Genomic DNA, 22021 nt, shown 5'->3' on the forward strand with positions numbered 1-22021 from the left:
AAGCTCAACGTTGCAAGGACCCAAACTATGCTGTCTAACGTTAACTTGCTAGCTACAGTCACGTTAGCCTTCTCGAATCACTGATCAAAACAACAAAAGGAGGTATCCTCAGTGTAGATAAGTGTCTCCCAGGTCAGATTCTCCTGCTAGACAATGCGATGTGTGGTAAAGAAAGACAAATACATTGATTGAAAGCTATATTTCAACAATATCGCCGGTATCCACGCCCCAACATCTATGTAGCTGGCTAGCTACCTCACTAACCTCTGCTGTTTACATGACACCGCGCCTGCGCAGTAAAGACAGAACGTTGGCAAGAGATACCACATGGTGTCGCTGTTTACAGTCCGGTACTGTCTACAACCAGTACAGCCACTGTAAATACAATGATTGATACAATGCTACAATATCTTATTGTTACAATTATGCATATTGTAACCAATTATATCAATATTGTAACAGTGATTTGAATCAAAGAGGTTGTATAGAATAAAACCCCTCATTGTTGTATTGTAAATTGCATTCCATTAATATATTTTTAAAGAGATAACCCTAAAATTTAATGATATTATACCAGGTACAAGGGTTCGCTGTATAATATGTATTACATTTTATCTTATGATAGGCATAGTGATTATTGTCCTCTTGAAGAACCCGGAAGTTTAGAGCCCAGTGTAAAAGGCTAGCCAGCCAGTGACGTAAAAACGCCTCCGCGAGTGACTCAAGCGGAGGAAAGAGGTGAACAAGATTAGTAGGGATTCACGGCATCAACAACGCTGTAGTATATAAAGGAATATCAAAATGGGTAACACCGATTCTAAACTGAACTTCAGGAAAGCAGTGATACAGCTGACAACCAAAACACAGGTTGGGTACCTTTGAAATATTTATTATAGGCCAACGCTGAGAAATAGGAAAATATTTGAGTATAAATAGCGACCACAGAAAGAGCGCAATAGCTGGTTGTATATCACTAGGAAGGATAAGGGCTCTATAGGAAAACAAAAGATACAGGCTGCATATAGACCGTCGATGTTCAATGCATAGGTCTATATTGAGATATTTGTTTAAAACAAATATCCTCCCGCACGTCATGAAATGCTTGGCGTATTTGATCATGCGTTTTGTTAGGTTATAATCAAATCCCCCGCAATGATAGCAGTGACACGCTACTGTTTTAAATCCCTCATATGCCTTATTCTGTCCTATTGTTATTTTGGGGTGTTTCTATTTTGCATTAGGTTTCTGCATTAAATGAAAAGTGGGCTCATAAACCTATAGCATACCCAAACACCCCCTTTTCGCTGTTTAATAGACAGTGTCTATTCACTGTCTGTATGATCATAACTCCCTTCTGCAGGCCTTATCATCGGTGACATGAGAAACAGGCAGCACAGTTTTTAGCCAAGTAGAGTACTTGTTGTTTAAGATGTTACATTTTATATTTGGATTCTTATAGATCACCGATAACACATATCTTATCTTATTATCTTATTCGATGGTCAAATGACGTAGGCGTCCTTTCTCCCACCGCCCACAGATGTGGCAGGTGTACTGTTATTTGCAGAGATTAGAGCAGCTCATATTTCCTGTTGTTGTATAGACTAACAGCAATTAGGAAGAGATAGGTTGTTATGTTTCCCCATCTGCTAACTTGTGTTGACATGAAACCTAGTCACTAGAATGAGGTGACATTATTGTCATCATATATTTATCTCTATTATTCTAGCCCTCTTTATGTCATAGTATCCTTATTGATCTATTTGTTGATACTGAATGCATTTGTTGTGTGATTTGATATTCATTACATTACATTACCCTATTGCTTTCTATGACACTGTTATACATTCTGTTTTTACACCCAATGTAATAGGTTATCATTAGTCAGATTGGAGCAAGCCTAGACGAGCCCAATGGGTGGTGGGAAATGTAGTCTAAAAGCAGATACATGCATTTTCCACAGCCAGTGGAGGCCACAGACGATGCCTTCTGGGACCAGTTCTGGGCTGACACTGCCACCACTGTGCAGGATGTTTTTGCCCTGGTGCCAGCCGCAGAGATCCGAGCTGTTCGGGAGGAGTCCCCCTCCAATCTGGCAACCCTCTGCTATAAGGTAGAAGGATGATGATGATGAGGATGTTATGGAAGTGGAACTGCACTGGGCTGCAGCAGTTGAACCAGAAAGGTTTCTCAGACACAGATTAAGCCTATACTCATGGACTAAAAAGCTCGTTCAATAGAGAATCTCCATTGAGAATGTTTTTTAGAACTGGACTAGTCTTAATCTGTCTGGGAAACCTACAAAACATATTCAGATACGCACTCTAAGACTAAACACATTTATTTTAGGTACTGGATGCAAGCTGTACTAACATCAAGTGCATTCCACATCGATATTGTTATGAAACTTTGCAGCTTTTCTTGAGTAGCTGGCTGACTGGCAGAGGCGTCTGTCAGTGAGTCAGTGCCCGCTGCTCTTGGATGCAGGAAAGAAGCAAGGCGTCCTCCCTTCCCCTCTCCGACTCGCTGCTTCCTTTAGAAACTGCCTATCAGAAACAAAACAGACCTACTGTTGGTGCTGGGGGACTCTAATGGAACAGGACAGACTGTTGGTGCTGGGGGCTCTAATGGAACAGGACAGACTGTTGGTGCTGGGGGGCTCTAATGGAACAGGACAGACTGTTGGTGCTGGGGGGCTCTAATGGAACAGGACAGACTGTTGGTGCTGGGGGCTCTAATGGAACAGGACAGACTGTTGGTGCTGGGGGGCTCTAATGGAACAGGACAGGCTGTTGGTGCTGGGGGGCTCTAATGGAACAGGACAGACTGTTGGTGCTGGGGGGCTCTAATAGAACAGGACAGACTGTTGGTGCTGGGGGCTCTAATGGAGCATGACAGACTGTTGGTGCTGGGGGCTCTAATGGAGCATGACAGACTGTTGGTGCTGGGGGCTCTAATGGAACAGGACAGACTGTTGGTGCTGGGGGCTCTAATGGAGCATGACAGACTGTTGGTGCTGGGGGCTCTAATGGAACAGGACAGACTGTTGGTGCTGGGGGGCTCTAATGGAACAGGACAGACTGTTGGTGCTGGGGGGCTCTAATAGAACAGGACAGACTGTTGGTGCTGGGGGCTCTAATGGAGCATGACAGACTGTTGGTGCTGGGGGCTCTAATGGAGCATGACAGACTGTTGGTGCTGGGGGCTCTAATGGAACAGGACAGACTGTTGGTGCTGGGGGCTCTAATGGAGCATGACAGACGGTTGGTGCTGGGGGCTCTAATGGAACAGGACAGACTGTTGGTGCTGGGGGCTCTAATGGAACAGGACAGACTGTTGGTGCTGGGGGACTCTAATGGAACAGGACAGACTGTTGGTGCTGGGGGGCTCTAATAGAACAGGACAGACTGTTGGTGCTGGGGGACTCTAATGGAACAGGACAGACTGTTGGTGCTGGGGGGCTCTAATAGAACAGGACAGACTGTTGGTGCTGGGGGACTCTAATGGAACAGGACAGACTGTTGGTGCTGGGGGCTCTAATGGAACAGGACAGACTGTTGGTGCTGGGGGACTCTAATGGAACAGGACAGACTGTTGGTGCTGGGGGCTCTAATGGAACAGGACAGACTGTTGGTGCTGGGGGACTCTAATGGAACAGGACAGACTGTTGGTGCTGGGGGGCTCTAATGGAACAGGACAGACTGTTGGTGCTGGGGGCTCTAATGGAGCATGACAGACTGTTGGTGCTGGAGGCTCTAATGGAGCATGACAGACTGTTGGTGCTGGGGGCTCTAATGGAACAGGACAGACTGTTGGTGCTGGGGGCTCTAATGGAGCATGACAGACTGTTGGTGCTGGGGGCTCTAATGGAGCATGACAGACTGTTGGTGCTGGGGGCTCTAATGGAGCATGACAGACTGTTGGTGCTGGGGGGCTCTAATGGAACAGGACAGACTGTTGGTGCTGGGGGCTCTAATGGAGCATGACAGACTGTTGGTGCTGGGGGGCTCTAATGGAACAGGACAGACTGTTGAGGCTGGGGGGCTCTAATGGAGCATGACAGACTGTTGGTGCTGGGGGCTCTAATGGAACAGGACAGACTGTTGGTGCTGGGGGGCTCTAATGGAACAGGACAGACTGTTGGTGCTGGGGGACTCTAATGGAACAGGACAGACTGTTGGTACTGGGGGGCTCTAATAGAACAGGACAGACTGTTGGTGCTGGGGGCTCTAATGGAGCATGACAGACTGTTGGTGCTGGGGGGCTCTAATGGAGCATGACAGACTGTTGGTGCTGGGGGACTCTAATGGAACAGGACAGACTGTTGGTGCTGGGGGGCTCTAATGGAGCATGACAGACTGTTGGTGCTGGGGCTCTAATGGAACAGGACAGACTGTTGGTGCTGGGGGCTCTAATGGAACAGGACAGACTGTTGGTGCTGGGGGCTCTAATGGAACAGGACAGACTGTTGGTGCTGGGGGCTCTAATGGAACAGGACAGACTGTTGGTGCCGGGGGACTCTAATGGAACAGGACAGACTGTTGGTGCTGGGGGGCTCTAATGGAACAGGACAGACTGTTGAGGCTGGGGGGCTCTAATGGAACAGGACAGACTGTTGAGGCTGGGGGCTCTAATGGAACAGGACAGACTGTTGGTGCTGGGGGCTCTAATGGAACAGGACAGACTGTTGGTGCTGGGGGGCTCTAATGGAACAGGACAGACTGTTGGTGCTGGGGGGCTCTAATGGAACAGGACAGACTGTTGGTGCTGGGGGGCTCTAATGGAACAGGACAGGCTGTTGGTGCTGGGGGGCTCTAATGGAACAGGACAGACTGTTGGTGCTGGGGGGCTCTAATAGAACAGGACAGACTGTTGGTGCTGGGGGCTCTAATGGAGCATGACAGACTGTTGGTGCTGGGGGCTCTAATGGAGCATGACAGACTGTTGGTGCTGGGGGCTCTAATGGAACAGGACAGACTGTTGGTGCTGGGGGCTCTAATGGAGCATGACAGACTGTTGGTGCTGGGGGCTCTAATGGAACAGGACAGACTGTTGGTGCTGCGGGGCTCTAATGGAACAGGACAGACTGTTGGTGCTGGGGGGCTCTAATAGAACAGGACAGACTGTTGGTGCTGGGGGCTCTAATGGAGCATGACAGACTGTTGGTGCTGGGGGCTCTAATGGAGCATGACAGACTGTTGGTGCTGGGGGCTCTAATGGAACAGGACAGACTGTTGGTGCTGGGGGCTCTAATGGAGCATGACAGACGGTTGGTGCTGGGGGCTCTAATGGAACAGGACAGACTGTTGGTGCTGGGGGCTCTAATGGAACAGGACAGACTGTTGGTGCTGGGGGACTCTAATGGAACAGGACAGACTGTTGGTGCTGGGGGGCTCTAATGGAACAGGACAGACTGTTGGTGCTGGGGGCTCTAATGGAGCATGACAGACTGTTGGTGCTGGAGGCTCTAATGGAGCATGACAGACTGTTGGTGCTGGGGGCTCTAATGGAACAGGACAGACTGTTGGTGCTGGGGGCTCTAATGGAGCATGACAGACTGTTGGTGCTGGGGGCTCTAATGGAGCATGACAGACTGTTGGTGCTGGGGGCTCTAATGGAGCATGACAGACTGTTGGTGCTGGGGGGCTCTAATGGAACAGGACAGACTGTTGGTGCTGGGGGCTCTAATGGAGCATGACAGACTGTTGGTGCTGGGGGGCTCTAATGGAACAGGACAGACTGTTGAGGCTGGGGGGCTCTAATGGAGCATGACAGACTGTTGGTGCTGGGGGCTCTAATGGAACAGGACAGACTGTTGGTGCTGGGGGGCTCTAATGGAACAGGACAGACTGTTGGTGCTGGGGGACTCTAATGGAACAGGACAGACTGTTGGTACTGGGGGGCTCTAATAGAACAGGACAGACTGTTGGTGCTGGGGGCTCTAATGGAGCATGACAGACTGTTGGTGCTGGGGGGCTCTAATGGAGCATGACAGACTGTTGGTGCTGGGGGACTCTAATGGAACAGGACAGACTGTTGGTGCTGGGGGGCTCTAATGGAGCATGACAGACTGTTGGTGCTGGGGCTCTAATGGAACAGGACAGACTGTTGGTGCTGGGGGCTCTAATGGAACAGGACAGACTGTTGGTGCTGGGGGGCTCTAATGGAACAGGACAGACTGTTGGTGCTGGGGGCTCTAATGGAACAGGACAGACTGTTGGTGCTGGGGCTCTAATGGAACAGGACAGACTGTTGGTGCTGGGGGCTCTAATGGAACAGGACAGACTGTTGGTGCTGGGGGGCTCTAATGGAACAGGACAGACTGTTGGTGCTGGGGGCTCTAATGGAACAGGACAGACTGTTGGTGCCGGGGGACTCTAATGGAACAGGACAGACTGTTGGTGCTGGGGGGCTCTAATGGAACAGGACAGACTGTTGAGGCTGGGGGGCTCTAATGGAACAGGACAGACTGTTGAGGCTGGGGGCTCTAATGGAACAGGACAGACTGTTGGTGCTGGGGGGCTCTAATGGAACAGGACAGACTGTTGGTGCTGGGGGGCTCTAATAGAACAGGACAGACTGTTGGTGCTGGGGGGCTCTAATGGAACAGGACAGACTGTTGAGGCTGGGGGGCTCTAATGGAACAGGACAGACTGTTGGTGCTGGGGGGCTCTAATAGAACAGGACAGACTGTTGGTGCTGGGGGACTCTAATGGAACAGGACAGACTGTTGGTGCTGGGGGGCTCTAATGGAACAGGACAGACTGTTGGTGCTGGGGGGCTCTAATGGAACAGGACAGACTGTTGGTGCTGGGGGGCTCTAATGGAACAGGACAGACTGTTGGTGCTGGGGGACTCTAATGGAACAGGACAGACTATTGGTGCTGGGGGGCTCTCTAATTTTTATTTTTATTTTTTTTATTTCACCTTTATTTAACCAGGTAGGCTAGTTGAGAACAAGTTCTCATTTGCAACTGCGACCTGGCCAAGATAAAGCATAGCATCGTGAACAGACAACAACACAGAGTTACACATGGAGTAAACAATAAACTAGTCAATAACATGGTAGAAAAAAAGAGAATCTATATACAATGTGTGCAAAAGGCATGAGGAGGTAGGCAATACATTGAATAATTACAATTTAGCAGATTAACACTGGAGTGATAAATCATCAGATGATCATGTGCAAGTAGAGATACTGGTGTGCAAAAGAGCAGAAAAGTAAATAAATAAAAGCAGTATGGGGGGTGAGGTAGGTAAATTGGGTGGGCTATATACCGATGGACTATGTACAGCTACAGCGATCGGTTAGCTGCTCGGATAGCAGATGTTTAAAGTTGTTGAGGGAGATAAAAGTCTCCAACTTCAGAGATTTTTGCAATTCGTTCCAGTTGCAGGCAGCAGAGAACTGGAAGGAAAGGCGTCCAAATTAGGTTTTGGCTTCAGGGATGATCAGTGAGATACACCTGCTGGAGCGCGTGCTACGGGTGGGTGTAGCCATCGTGACCAGTGAACTGAGATAAGGCGGCACTTTACCTAGCATAGCCTTGTAGATGACCTGGAGCCAGTGGGTCTGACGACGAACATGTAGCGAGGGCCAGCCGACTAGGGCATACAGGTCGCAGTGGTGGGTCGTATAAGGTGCTTTAGTAACAAAACGGATGGCACTGTGATAAACTGCATCCAGTTTGCTGAGTAGAGTATTGGAAGCTATTTTGTAGATGACATCGCCGAAGTCGAGGATCGGTAGGATAGTCAGTTTTACTAGGGTAAGTTTGGCGGCGTGAGTGAAGGAGGCTTTGTTGCGAAATAGAAAGCCGACTCTCGATTTGATTTTGGATTGGAGATGTTTGATATGAGTCTGGAAGGAGAGTTTGCAGTCTAGCCAGACACCTAGGTACTTATAGATGTCCACATATTCTAGGTCGGAACCGTCCAGGGTGGTGATGCTAGTCGGGTGTGCTGGTGCAGGCAGCGAACGGTTGAAAAGCATGCATTTGGTTTTACTAGCGTTTAAGAGCAGTTGGAGGCCACGGAAGGAGTATTGTATGGCATTGAAGCTCGTTTGGAGGTTAGATAGCACAGTGTCCAAGGAAGGGCCAGAAGTATACAGAATGGTGTCGTCTGCGTAGAGGTGGATCAGGGAATCGCCTGTAGCAAGAGCAACATCATTGATATATACAGAGAAAAGAGTCGGCCCGAGAGTTGAACCCTGTGGTACCCCCATAGAGACTGCCAGAGGACCGGACAACATGCCCTCCGATTTGACACACTGAACTCTGTCTGCAAAGTAGTTGGTGAACTAGGCAAGGCAGTCATTAGAAAAACCGAGGCTACTGAGTCTGCCGATAAGAATATGGTGATTGACAGAGTCGAAAGCCTTGGCCAGGTCGATGAAGACGGCTGCACAGTACTGTCTTTTATCGATGGCGGTTATGATATCGTTTAGTACCTTGAGCGTGGCTGAGGTGCACCCGTGACCGGCTCGGAAACCGGATTGCACAGCGGAGAAGGTACGGTGGGATTCGAGATGGTCAGTGATCTGTTTGTTGACTTGGCTTTCGAAGACCTTAGATAGGCAGGGCAGGATGGATATAGGTCTGTAACAGTTTGGGTCCAGGGTGTCTCCCCCTTTGAAGAGGGGGATGACCGCGGCAGCTTTCCAATCCTTGGGGATCTCAGATGATACGAAGGAGAGGTTGAACAGGACAGACTGTTGGTGCTGGGGGGGCTTTCTTTCAAAATAAGCCATAATCACTGTTAATCGTGATGTCTTCACGTTTTACAGGTGAAACATCCAAATTGTATCTGCATGCCGATCACTTGATCTCAGTCAGTTTCATGGGAACATTTAGATCTTCTTGAAAGACTGTGAGTGAATTAAAAGACATGATGTTAACAAACTTCACTAAACAACAATATAAACACAACATGTAAAGTGTTGGTCCCATGTTTCATGACCTGAAATAAAAGATCCCAGAAATATTTTCCATACGCACAAAAAAAACTATTTCTCTCAAATTTTGAGCACAAATTTGTTTATATCCTGTCAGTGAGCATTTCTCCTTTGCCATGATAATCCATCCACCTGACAGGTGTGGCATATCAAGAAGCTGATTAAACAGCATGATCATTGTGCTGGGGACAATAAAAGGCCATATTAAAATGTGCAGTTGTGTCACACAACACAATGCCACAGATGAGTTTGTTCTAGATGTTCCATTGCCTTACTGGCTGGCAACGTTCTTATCTCTTGCTCGCTAGCTAGCGAGCAAGAGATACGGCTAACTTATAGTTGCGTCAAACACTGCAGCCAGAATAACAGCAATGTAGCTGGTTTTGCATTTGTTTAAGCGGTTTTCTAGTGACATTTATTTGGATATATCCATAACAATGAGTTAATGTGGTGCGGTTTCGCCTGGCATAGAACATGTGCTCTCTGGTCAGGACCCTGTTGTTCAGAGGAGCCAACAACACAATCACTTCAAACTGAAGCTGGAAAGACAGAAAACTAGCTGCACTTCATTTCGTTTGACCTGTTTTCTAATGACATTTCTCTGTATATATCTATAAAAATGATACTGATTCATGATTTTGACCGGCTTAGAAAAGCTGCCTGTCTGTCTCGTCCCGACTCCCAACACGTTCATTACAGTGGGACAGCTGGAGATTTGAATATTGAAACAAGGTTTCAGATGTGGGAGAGACAACAAGTTTATACAAATCTCCTGTTGAAAACTACATGTTAGTCATAAAGAAATGTGAGATAATGTCTAGATGCTTTTTATAGTGGAGATCAAGTTGATAAATTGCCTGGCTGGGCTGATGAGACAGTGGATTGCGCAGTCAGATGGAACAGAGTAAATAGCCATTTTAACGTCATAGATTTAGCTGGTGGTAACTTGTGGAATAGACACTGGCTGGAATGCGGTTTTAACCAATCAGCATTCAGGATTAGACCCACCCGTTGTATAATGTCTGTGTTCTGTAACATCATGGCAGTGTTCTGTAACATCATGGCTGTGTTCTGTAACATCATGGCTGTGTTCTGTAACATCATGGCAGTGTTCTGTAACATCATGGCTGTGTTCTGTAACATCATGGCAGTGTTCTGTAACATCATGGCTGTGTTCTGTAACATCATGGCTGTGTTCTGTAACATCATGGCTGTGTTCTGTTACATCATGGCTGTGTTCTGTAACATCATGGCTGTGTTCTGTAACATCATGGTAGTGTTCTGTAACATCATGCCTGTGTTCTGTAACATCATGGCTGTGTTCTGTAACATCATGGCTGTGTTCTGTAGGTACAGCATGAAAGAAAACAGAGTGGAGCAGAGAGGTACTACCAGAACTAGTCCAATATCAATCACTTGTTTTCCTTGGCAAAATGTGTTGCTATGTTGCATCCTGATTAACACGAGCCAGACATAGACTTCAACCTGCTGGAGTGAATAGTGGATAGTGTTTTGGAAGGGTTATTTGCTGTAACGAAATGTGTTGATTCATTCATTTTTTTATTTGTGCATGTGATGAATTGAATATTAGTATGACTCAGTGTAATGTAGTAAACATTGCTGATGTGATTAATGTCATTTTTCTGTGTACTGTATCTGATCATGAGTGACTGTGTTTATGTGCATGCGTACATGTCTGTGTCTTTGTGAGTCATTGCCAATATTTATAATGCCCAGGCCATATCTCTCCCCCAGGCCATATATCTCCCCCAGGCCATATCTCTCCCCCAGGCCATATCTCTCCCCAGGCCGTATCTCTCCCCCAGGCCATATCTCTCCCCCAGGCCATATCTCTCCCCCAGGCCATATCTCTCCCCCAGGCCATATCTCTCCCACAGGCCATATCTCTCCCACAGGCCACATCTCTCCCCCAGGCTATATCTCTCCCCCAGGCTATATCTCTCCCCCAGGCTATATCTCTCCCCCAGGCTATATCTCTCCCCCAGGCCATATCTCTCCCCCAGGCCATATCTCTCCCCCAGGCCGTATCTCTCCCCCAGGCCGTATCTCTCCCCAGGCCGTATCTCCCCCCCAGGCCATATCTCTCCCAAAGGCCATATCTCTCTCCCAGGCCATATATCTCCCCCAGGCCATATCTCTCTCCCAGGCTATATCTCTCCCCCAGGCTATATCTCTCCCCCAGGCCATATCTCTCCCCCAGGCTATATCTCTCCCCCAGGCCATATATCTCCCCCAGGCCATATCTCTCCCCCAGGCTATATCTCTCCCCCAGGCCATATATCTCCCCCAGGCCATATCTCTCCCCCAGGCTATATCTCTCCCCCAGGCCATATCTCTCCCCAGGCCATATATCTCTCCCCAGGCCATATCTCTCCCCCAGAACATATCTCTCCCCCAGGCCATATCTCTCCCCCAGGCTATATCTCTCCCCCAGGCCATATCTCTCCCCCAGGCCATATCTCTCCCCCAGGCCATATCTCTCCCCCAGGCCATATCTCTCCCCCAGGCCATATCTCTCCCCCAGGCCATATCTCTCCCCCAGGCCATATCTCTCCCCCAGGCCATACCTCTCTCCCAGGCTATATCTCTCCCCCAGGCCATATCTCTCCCCCAGGCCATATCTCTCCCCCAGGCTATATCTCTCCCCCAGGCCGTATTTATAACACCAAGGCCATCTCTCCCCCAGGCTGTAGAGAAGTTGGTGCAGGCAGCAGAGTCAGGATGCCCCTCGGAGAAGGAGAAACAGATCGTTCTGAACTGTAGTCGTATGCTGACCCGCATCCTGCCCTACATCTTTGAGGACCAAGACTGGAGGGGCTTCTTCTGGTCCACTGTGCCTGGTGCTGGAAGAACTGGGGTGAGTGGCTTCTTCTGGTCCACTGTGCCTGGTGCTGGAAGAACTGGGGTGAGTGGCTTCTTCTGGTCCACTGTGCCTGGTGCTGGAAGAACTGGGGTGAGTGGCTTCTTCTGGTCCACTGTGCCTGGTGCTGGAAGAACTGGGGTGAGTGGGTTCTTCTGGTCCACTGTGCCTGGTGCTGGAAGAACTGGGGTGAGTGGCTTCTTCTGGTCCACTGTGCCTGGTGCTGGAAGAACTGGGGTGAGTGGCTTCTTCTGGTCCACTGTGCCTGGTGCTGGAAGAACTGGGGTGAGTGGGTTCTTCTGGTCCATGGTGCCTGGTGCTGGAAGAACTGGGGTGAGTGGCTTCTTCTGGTCCATGGTGCCTGGTGCTGGAAGAACTGGGGTGAGTGGCTTCTTCTGGTCCATGGTGCCTGGTGCTGGAAGAACTGGGGTGAGTGGGTTCTTCTGGTCCATGGTGCCTGGTGCTGGAAGAACTGGGGTGAGTGGCTTCTTCTGGTCCACTGTGCCTGGTGCTGGAAGAGCTGTGGGGAGTGGGTGGTTTTTCTGATCCACTGTGCCTGGTGCTGGAAGAGCTGTGGGGAGTGGGCGGTGGGTGTGTGGGAGTTAAAAATAGGAGTATACTGTATGTAGAGTTGGCTAGAGTTTAAGATACACTTACAGCACAGATGTAAGATCTTAATTTGATCACCCTGTTGCAGAATAACTTTTTTGCAATGCAGTAAATGTTTAATTTGTAGTGTATTTGTGGTTTAAAAAGGCTTCTGAAATGTGTAATTTCCACTTTGCAAATTTCCGACTTGATTTTCCCTTATAAAAATATATCAACCCTTACAAACATGTCCATTAATTATAATCCACATAATAATTCACATTTCCTGCTGCTGCAGGATTATGTTCCTGCTGTAGGAAACTGGCTCAAATGACCGTAAACCCTCATTATAATCGGGGGGCGTGATTTAATTTGCGCAGTGCTTTTGCACTATGAAAATGTTGCCGGTAGTGAGATTTCAAATGATAATCCCTATGGCTGCAGATCAGTGTAGGCTAACCTCTTATTGCAGCTAACACCCACATAGCTGCTGCAAGCACCAGTGTTTTGTCCCATATTCAACAGATACTAGTCTGGTCTCAGATCTGGGACCAGGCTAGACAGACTCTACCCACTGTTCCATTTTACAAACGCTTCATGGAAGATGTTAGTAAAAATACCAGTCCTGTTAATTTGTCATCTCAACATGAATGAGTCTTAGATGTCTGTAGTCCCTGCACTGCAGCCAAGTGAGACTGGTGGATATGTGGGAGGAAATTGGCTTCTGTTGATAACAAAAAAAATTAAATACTTCATTCATCTGACTAATTAGTTTCCTCATTCCAGTAGATGGTATGTTTCACCCATAGTACACCATGGCTGTGTTCATTTGGGCACACAACGTTTTCTTATTGGACAAGTGTAGGTAGTCCCTGGCAGTTCTTCCATCAGCTGCCTAATGAACACAACACACTAATACATCATGACGATGAGAGAAAAACACATCTCCCAGGTGCATATTCTACCTCTCCTGATTACTTTGTTTCTTCCTACATGGGAAGATAAGAGGAACTAGCATCCTAAAAGTTCAGTAGAACTCTAGTTCCTCATTAGACATTCAGAAATGTCAGGATGGTTTGACAAACACTTCATTCAGAAGTTTCTGGGTTTACTTTTCATCAGAATGAAAATAACATGAAAATGAAAGTCGTTGTCAGTGCTGTTACCAAAGATGTTTCTGTTCGCTATAGAGGGTAACAAAGTGTAGAGGGGTTTAATGTTGCCTCCTCCATCCTCCTGTCCCCTCCATCCTCCTGTCCACTCCATCCTCCTGTCCACTCCATCCTCCTGTCCACTCCATCCTCCTGTCCCCTCCATCCTCCTGTCCACTCCATCCTCCTGTCCACTCCATCCTCCTGTCCACTCCATCCTCCTGTCCACTCCATCCTCCTGTCCCCCATCCTCCTGTCCACTCCATCCTCCTGTCCCCCCATCCTCCTGTCCACTCCATCCTCCTGTCCCCCCATCCTCCTGTCCACCCCATCCTCCTGTCCCCCCATCCTCCTGTCCACTCCATCCTCCTGTCCACTCCATCCTCCTGTCCACACCATCCTCCTGTCCCCCCATCCTCCTGTCCCCCCATCCTCCTGTCCACTCCATCCTCCTGTCCACTCCATCCTCCTGTCCCCCCATCCTCCTGTCCACTCCATCCTCCTGTCCCCCCATCCTCCTGTCCACTCCATCCTCCTGTCCCCCCATCCTCCTGTCCACTCCATCCTCCTGTCCCCTCCGTCCTCCTTTACAGACAGATGAGATGGATGATGATGAAGGAGCTCGTCCACTGGCTGAGTCTCTGCTCCTGGCCATGGCCGACCTGCTATTCTGTCCTGACTTCACTGTGAACAGCCACCGGAGAGGACCTGTAAGTACTCTCAACGGATCCACTGCTTATTCATTTTGGTTGAACCTTTCTTTTAGCAGGGAGTCCCATTAAGACCAAGGTCTCTTTTACAAGGGAGCCCTGCAGCTTAACAATTACACAACAATTACCCAATCACAGCAGCATAGGAAATACACCAAGAAAATACAAAAACACAAAACACAATGATAAAAAACAACCACATTCCTCAGTTAAAGAGGTCTTGAAGTGGGGTACTGAGAATAATGTTTGTTTTGTGAGCGAAAACTTGAACCTTGTGAGAATTTTGTGCAACTTCCAGCGCGCGTTTACAGTAAACATTAAGGCTGTACCCTTACAGTTTTAGATGGTAACCAATAGCCTGTACCCTTACAGTTTTAGATGGTAACCAATAGCCTGTACCCTTACAGTTTTAGACGGTAGCCAATAGGCTGTACCCTTACAGTTTTAGACGGTAGCCAATAGGCTGTGCCCTTACAGTTTTAGATGGTAGCCAATAGCCTGTACCTTTACAGTTTTAGACGGTAGCCAATAGGCTGTACCCTTACAGTTTTAGATGCTAGCCAATAGGCTGTACCCTTACAGTTTTAGACGGTAGCCAATAGGCTGTACCCTTACAGTTTTAGACGGTAGCCAATAGGCTGTACCCTTACAGTTTTAGACGGTAGCCAATAGGATGTACCTTTACAGTTTTAGACGGTAGCCAATAGGCTGTACCCTTACAGTTTTAGACAGTAGCCAATAGGCTGTACCCTTACAGTTTTAGACGGTAGCCAATAGGCTGTACTTTTACAGTTTTAGACGGTAGCCAATAGGATGTACCTTTACAGTTTTAGACGGTAGCCAATAGGCTGTACCTTTACAGTTTTAGACGGTAGCCAATAGGATGTACCTTTACAGTTTTAGACGGTAGCCAATAGGCTGTACCCTTACAGTTTTAGACAGTAGCCAATAGGCTGTACCCTTACAGTTTTAGATGGTAGCCAATAGGCTGTACCCTTACAGTTTTAGACGGTAGCCAATAGGCTGTATCTTTTACAGTTTTAGACAGTAGCCAATAGGCTATAGTGGCTATTGGAGCACAATGTTGGCCTACCAACAAAACCAATGGAGCAAATCCCATAACATTTTCACATGGAAATAGCTTTTGATTTCTATGATATAGCCGACAGTAGCCTGTAGGTGGTGTTAAATGCAGACCTACATTGCATGAAACTTTTAAAAACGTTTTTACATTATGAAGGGCTTGACATTAAGTAATCATTTATTTTGGTCTGTAACACCATGGTCCAAGGTGACTTTAAATTGCAAATAACCACTTTACGAAATAAAATGAATTAAAGAATAAAAAGAAATGTGCACACAAGCTCTGATCTGAACTGATCTGAAAAGCGCATTCGCTCGCGGGTGACTGAAAGACCGCTCGCGGGTGATTAAAAGACCGCTCGCGGGTGATTGAAAGACCGCTCGCGGGTGACTGAAAGACCGCTCGCGGGTGATTGAAAGACCGCTCGCGGGTGACTGAAAGACCGCTCGCGGGTGACTGAAAGACCGCTCGCGGGTGACTGAAAGACCGCTCGCGGGTGATTGAAAGACCGCTCGCGGGTGACTGAAAGACCGCTCGCGGGTGATTAATAGACCGCTCGCGGGTGATTAAAAGACCGCTCGCGGGTGATTGAAAGACCGCTCGCGGGTGATTGAAAGACTGCTCGCGGGTGATTGAAAGACCGCTCGCGGGTGATTGAAAGACCGCTCGCGGGTGATTGAAAGACCGTTCGCAGGTGATTGAAAGACCGCTCGCGGGTGATTGAAAGACCGCTCGCGGGTGATTGAAAGACCGCTCGCGGGTGATTGAAAGACCGCTCGCGGGTGATTGAAAGACCGCTCGTGGGCTGCCAATAGAATTCTACTCTCCGTTGCGCTGAGGCTCGGCCTACAATAAAATCACAGAATCAATCTTGCAAAGTTAGATCTGTTTCGGTTTGTTGCATTGAAAAGGGGCTGATATAATGTTGATTCGATCACAGAAAAATCGCTGATCGATAGTGTGCAAACTAATGGGGCAAACTCACTTAAGTTCAATCTCTCGCGTCTCCACACTGCCTGGCATTTCTTCTGCAAAGCAGTCCTGGAGGAGGTGGGCGGCCGCATATGCGAGTGGTTTAGAGGCAACATTGCCCATGAGTGTACTGTCAAATTGCTTTTTTGGAGAGCTACTTGGTCTACAGGCTTTTGCTTCAACACTGTTGTAACAGACCTGATTCAGCCAATGAAGGCCCTGGCGAGACAATTGAGGGTAGCTGCACCATATACAGCCATGATGTCTTCAGGTTTACATAATGTCACTTCTATCCATCTCCAACCAACTGTCTTCAATACTGTCAATGCTGTTCAGGGAAATACTGGATCGTCTGCTTAGTTCTGCTGCTTGACCTAGTCTCTGTAGACAGATGGGTTGCCTCCTACAATGTACCAGTGTTACAGCTTACCGTGAGTTGCCCTAGGTCTGGCATTTCTGAGACTATGCTTGAAAGGTTCCCCCCGTGCATTCCTCTCTGTCTAGAAAGGTGAAAGGGTCATAGAGACTGTTTCCTTCTTCCTGGTCTTAGTCAGACAGCAACCCTACCTGACCAATCAACTGAGTCTCTTGAGATTTCAGAGATTATCCTAGTACCTGTCTTGTAGCCTGGGTGCCAGTCTGTTTCTACTTTCTTATTAAATTGTCATGCTTGACAATGACAATGGAGTAGTAGGCAAAAGCCCAGACAGACCTGGGACCAGGCTACCTGTCTTACCGCTCTCTACAGAAACAGTTCTGGCTATGCAGCACACACAGATCTGGGATCAGTCTACCTGTCTTACCGCTCTCTCCCTAAACAGTTATGGCTGTGCAGCACACACAGATCTGGGATCAGTCTACCTGTTTTACTGCTCTGTACAGAAACAGTTCTGGCTATGCAGCACACACAGATCTGGGATCAGTCTACCTGTTTTACTGCTCTCTACAGAAACAGTTCTTTGTGTCACTGAGTAATAGCTGAATTGGAATGCGGCCCATAGCAACCTACGGGGAAACTCGCAAAGAGGAGATATGTGTTGCATTTTAGGTCTGTCGTGTATATCCTGCTTATGTCCGCCTAAAACTTGTTCTGGAATTACAAGGTTATAGTTACAAGGTTATATGTGTGTAATTATCCCTGTGTGTATAAACTGCATCATCTTTATGGTATGGACATCACACATGCACTTTACTTAAAACCATTGACATATATAAACCCTGAATTGCGGATGCTAATGTTTTGCCCGTTGAGAGGCTTTGAAGCCACCGGTCGGCCATATTGTTCCTCCCCATAAAGGATCAGTCCTCCATAGGAATGAATGGAATTCTTCAGTATTTCAATTAAATGTTTCAAGGACAAAATTACTTGTATTTAAGTATTTCTTGTGTTAGTGGGGACAGTGACATTAGTACTAAAAAACAATACGTAAAGGAAAATGTTTTTTATATGTTATGTTATTTTAATTTGTATCTTTAGCTCATATGATATAATTTAAAAGTATGCAGTATAGTGTCTCTAATAGAATAAACGTGTCAAAAATGAAAATAGACATTAATACATGCTTTTCTATAGCTTCCACAATCTGATTTTACAATTGAGGAGTACCAAGATGGCTGCCCTGGGGCTTCAATACAGCGCCCACTGTCAGTTATCCAGGGTTTATACATATCATTAATACATCTGCCATTTAGCAGAAACTTTTATCCAAAGTGACTTACAGTCATGTGTGCATACATGTTATGTTTGGGTGGCCTTGGGAATCAAACCCACAACTCTGGTGGTGCAAGCACCATGCTCTACCAACTGAGCCACACAGCACCGTGCTCTACCACCTGAACCACACAGCACCGTGCTCTACCAACTGAACCACACAGCACCGTGCTCTACCAACTGAACCACACAGCACCGTGCTCTACCAACTGAACCACACGGCACCGTGCTCTACCAACTGAACCACACAGCACCGTGCTCTACCACCTGAACCACACAGCACCGTGCTCTACCAACTGAACCACACAGCACCATGCTCTACCACCTGAACCACACAGCACCGTGCTCTACCAACTGAACCACACAGCACCGTGCTCTACCAACTGAACCACACAGCACCATGCTCTACCAACTGAACCACACGGCACCGTGCTCTACCAACTGAACCACACAGCACCGTGCTCTACCACCTGAACCACACAGCACCGTGCTCTACCAACTGAACCACACAGCACCGTGCTCTACCAACTGAACCACACAGCACCATGCTCTACCAACTGAACCACACAGCACCGTGCTCTACCAACTGAACCACACAGCACCATGCTCTACCAACTGAACCACACAGCACCGTGCTCTACCAACTGAACCACACAGCACCGTACTCTACCACCTGAACCACACAGCACCATGCTCTACCAACTGAGCCACACAGCACCATGCTCTACCAACTGAACCACACAGCACCATGCTCTACCAACTGAACCACACAGCACCGTGCTCTACCAACTGAACCACACAGCACCATGCTCTACCAACTGAACCACACAGCACCGTGCTCTACCAACTGAACCACACAGCACCGTGCTCTACCAACTGAACCACACAGCACCGTGCTCTACCAACTGAACCACACAGCACCGTGCTCTACCAACTGAACCACACAGCACCGTGCTCTACCAACTGAACCACACAGCACCGTGCTCTACCAACTGAACCACACAGCACCGTGCTCTACCAACTGAACCACACAGCACCGTGCTCTACCAACTGAACCACACAGCACCGTGCTCTACCAACTGAACCACACAGCACCGTGCTCTACCAACTGAGCCACACAGCACCGTGCTCTACCAACTGAACCACACAGCACCGTGCTCTACCAACTGAACCACACAGCACCATGCACTACCAACTGAGCCACACAGCACCATGTTCTACCAACTGGTCTACAGAGGACCACCTTAGGTCTTTTTGTGAAATTGTGTACTGACTCGTTGTTTGCTTCATATGATGTGTTCATTGTTTTAGATGACTGAACAATGATGTGATGGTGTAGGGAGCAGTAGTAGCTCCTTCACAGTATTATTGGGATTGATGGTCCCATGACGATGTCACCATCCTACAGGACTCTGTGGAGGATATGCAGACCATAGACAGCTGTGAGTACATCTGGGAGGCAGGGGTGGGGTTCGCCCAGTCCCCCCCACTCAACTACATCCACGACCTCAACAGGTGAGTCACAGTGATGAGAGTCCTTATGTTGACGTCTGTGTTCTGATGATCTTTATGATCCTCTTTCCATCCTCTCTCTCTCTCTCTCTCTCTCTCTCTCTCTCTCTCTCTCTCTCTCTCTCTCTCTCTCTCTCTCTCTCACTCTACCCCTAATATCTCTTTCTCTCTCTCTCTCTCTCTCTCTCTCTCTCTCTCTCTCTCTCTCTCTCTCTCTCTCTGTCTCTCTCTCTCTCTCTCTCTCTCTCTCTCTCTCACTCTCTCTCACTCCTACTCTCACTCTACCCCCACCATCTCTCTCGCTCTCTCTCTCTCTCTCTCTCTCACTCTCTCTCACTCCTACTCTCACTCTACCCCCACCATCTCTCTCGCTCTCTCTCTCGCTCTCTCGCTCTCTCTCTCTCTCTCTCTCTCTCTCTCTCTCTCACTCTCTCTCACTCTCACTCTCACTCTACCCCCACCATCTCTCTCGCTCTCTCTCTCGCTCTCTCGCTCTCTCTCTCTCTCTCTCTCACTCTCTCTCACTCCTACTCTCACTCTACCCCCACCATCTCTCTCGCTCTCTCTCTCGCTCTCTCGCTCTCTCTCTCTCTCTCTCTCTCTCTCTCTCTCTCACTCTCTCTCACTCTCACTCTCACTCTACCCCCACCATCTCTCTCGCTCTCTCTCTCGCTCTCTCGCTCTCTCTCTCTCTCTCTCTCTCTCTCTCTCGCTCTCTCTCTCTCTCTCTCTCTCTCTGTCTCTCACTCTCTCTCACTCTACCCCACAGTGAACCTCTTTCTATGTATGATTTTGACCACTCAGGACGGAGCTGCTAAGGCTGCTGCTAACCTGTTTCTCTGAGGCCATGTACCTCCCTCCGTCCTCAGACAACACCATCCTCAACCCATGGGTCAGCTTCTTCTGCTCCACAGAAAACAGGTGCACACACACACACACACACACACACACACACACACACACACACACACACACACACACACACACACACACACACACACACACACACACACACACACACACACACACACACACACACAATCCAATACAAACATACACCAAACCACATGATTTCCCCCTAACAATAACTGACACAAGTGATTCTTGCCCTTTGTCCACCTACCTCAGGCATGCCCTGCCTCTCTTCACCTCCCTGGTAAACGTGGTGTGTGCCTACGACCCGGTTGGCTACGGCATCCCCTACAATCACCTGCTCTTCTCCGACTACCGGGAGCAGCTGGTGGAGCAGGCCGTGCAGATCCTCATCGTCACCCTGGAGCACGATGGAGGAGGGCTGGCCCACCGACCCCCCTCTCCCTCCAGCATGGAGGACCAGGATGTAAGGCCAGGACCCTTCCACACAGGGGGAGGGTGATGCTGTGTGTGTGTGTCTCTGTCTGTGTGTGTGTGTATCTCACATTTAATTCAAATTACATTGTGTTAACATTCACCTTCAGAGACCAGGGGCCTGTCATGATCCATTGTGTTAACATTCACCTTCAGAGACCAGGGGCCTGTCATGATCCATTGTGTTAACATTCACCTTCAGAGACCAGGGGCCTGTCATGATCCAGTGTGTTAACATTCACCTTCAGAGACCAGGGGCCTGTCATGATACATTGTGTTAACATTCACCTTCAGGGACCAGGGGCCTGTCATGATCCATTGTGTTAACATTCACCTTCAGGGACCAGGGGCCTGTCATGATCCATTGTGTTAACATTCACCTTCAGAGACCAGGGGCCTGTCATGATCCAGTGTGCTAACATTCACCTTCAGAGACCAGGGGCCTGTCATGATCCATTGTGTTAACATTCACCTTCAGAGACCAGGGGCCTGTCATGATCCATTGTGCTAACATTCAGCTTCAGAGACCAGGGGCCTGTCATGATCCATTGTGTTAACATTCACCTTCAGAGACCAGGGGTCTGTCATGATATATTGTGCTAACATTCAGCTTCAGAGACCAGGGGCCTGTCATGATCCATTGTGTTAACATTCACCTTCAGAGACCAGGGGCCTGTCATGATCCAGTGTGCTAACATTCACCTTCAGAGACCAGGGGCCTGTCATGATCCATTGTGTTAACATTCACCTTCAGAGACCAGGGGCCTGTCATGATCCAGTGTGCTAACATTCACCTTCAGAGACCAGGGGCCTGTCATGATACATTGTGTTAACATTCACCTTCAGAGACCAGGGGCCTGTCATGATCCAGTGTGTTACCATTAACCTTCAGAGACCAGGGGCCTGTCATGTTACATTGTGTTAACATTAACCTTCAGAGACCAGGGGCCTGTCATGTTACATTGTGTTAACATTCACCTTCAGAGACCAGGGGCCTGTCATGATCCATTGTGCTAACATTCACCTTCAGAGACCAGGGGCCTGTCATGATCCAGTGTGCTAACATTCACCTTCAGAGACCAGGGGCCTTTCATGATCCATTGTGCTAA

The 22021-nt window shown here is 48.4% G+C and overlaps 1 protein-coding gene across 2 annotated transcripts in view; it reads left to right on the forward strand.

Annotated features, from left to right (window-relative positions):
• Window positions 1-684: 684 nt before the first annotated feature.
• Window positions 685-22021, forward strand: part of LOC129833972 (protein HID1-like) — a 55617-nt gene continuing 34280 nt past the window's right edge. The window contains exons 1-7 of one of the 2 annotated variants that reach the window (XM_055898788.1): window positions 685-867; window positions 1964-2113; window positions 11664-11834; window positions 14170-14286; window positions 19462-19568; window positions 20370-20486; window positions 20694-20904. In XM_055898788.1, the coding sequence (XP_055754763.1) occupies window positions 802-867; window positions 1964-2113; window positions 11664-11834; window positions 14170-14286; window positions 19462-19568; window positions 20370-20486; window positions 20694-20904 (939 nt within the window). In that variant the 5' untranslated portion in view covers window positions 685-801. Of the gene's footprint in view, window positions 868-1963; window positions 2114-11663; window positions 11835-12281; window positions 12315-14169; window positions 14287-19461; window positions 19569-20369; window positions 20487-20693; window positions 20905-22021 lie in introns of those variants that run through there. The other variant, XM_055898789.1, reaches the window with a different exon arrangement.

This window comes from Salvelinus fontinalis, chromosome 34 (genome assembly GCF_029448725.1).
Source record: "Salvelinus fontinalis isolate EN_2023a chromosome 34, ASM2944872v1, whole genome shotgun sequence".
Taxonomy (NCBI): domain Eukaryota; kingdom Metazoa; phylum Chordata; class Actinopteri; order Salmoniformes; family Salmonidae; genus Salvelinus; species Salvelinus fontinalis.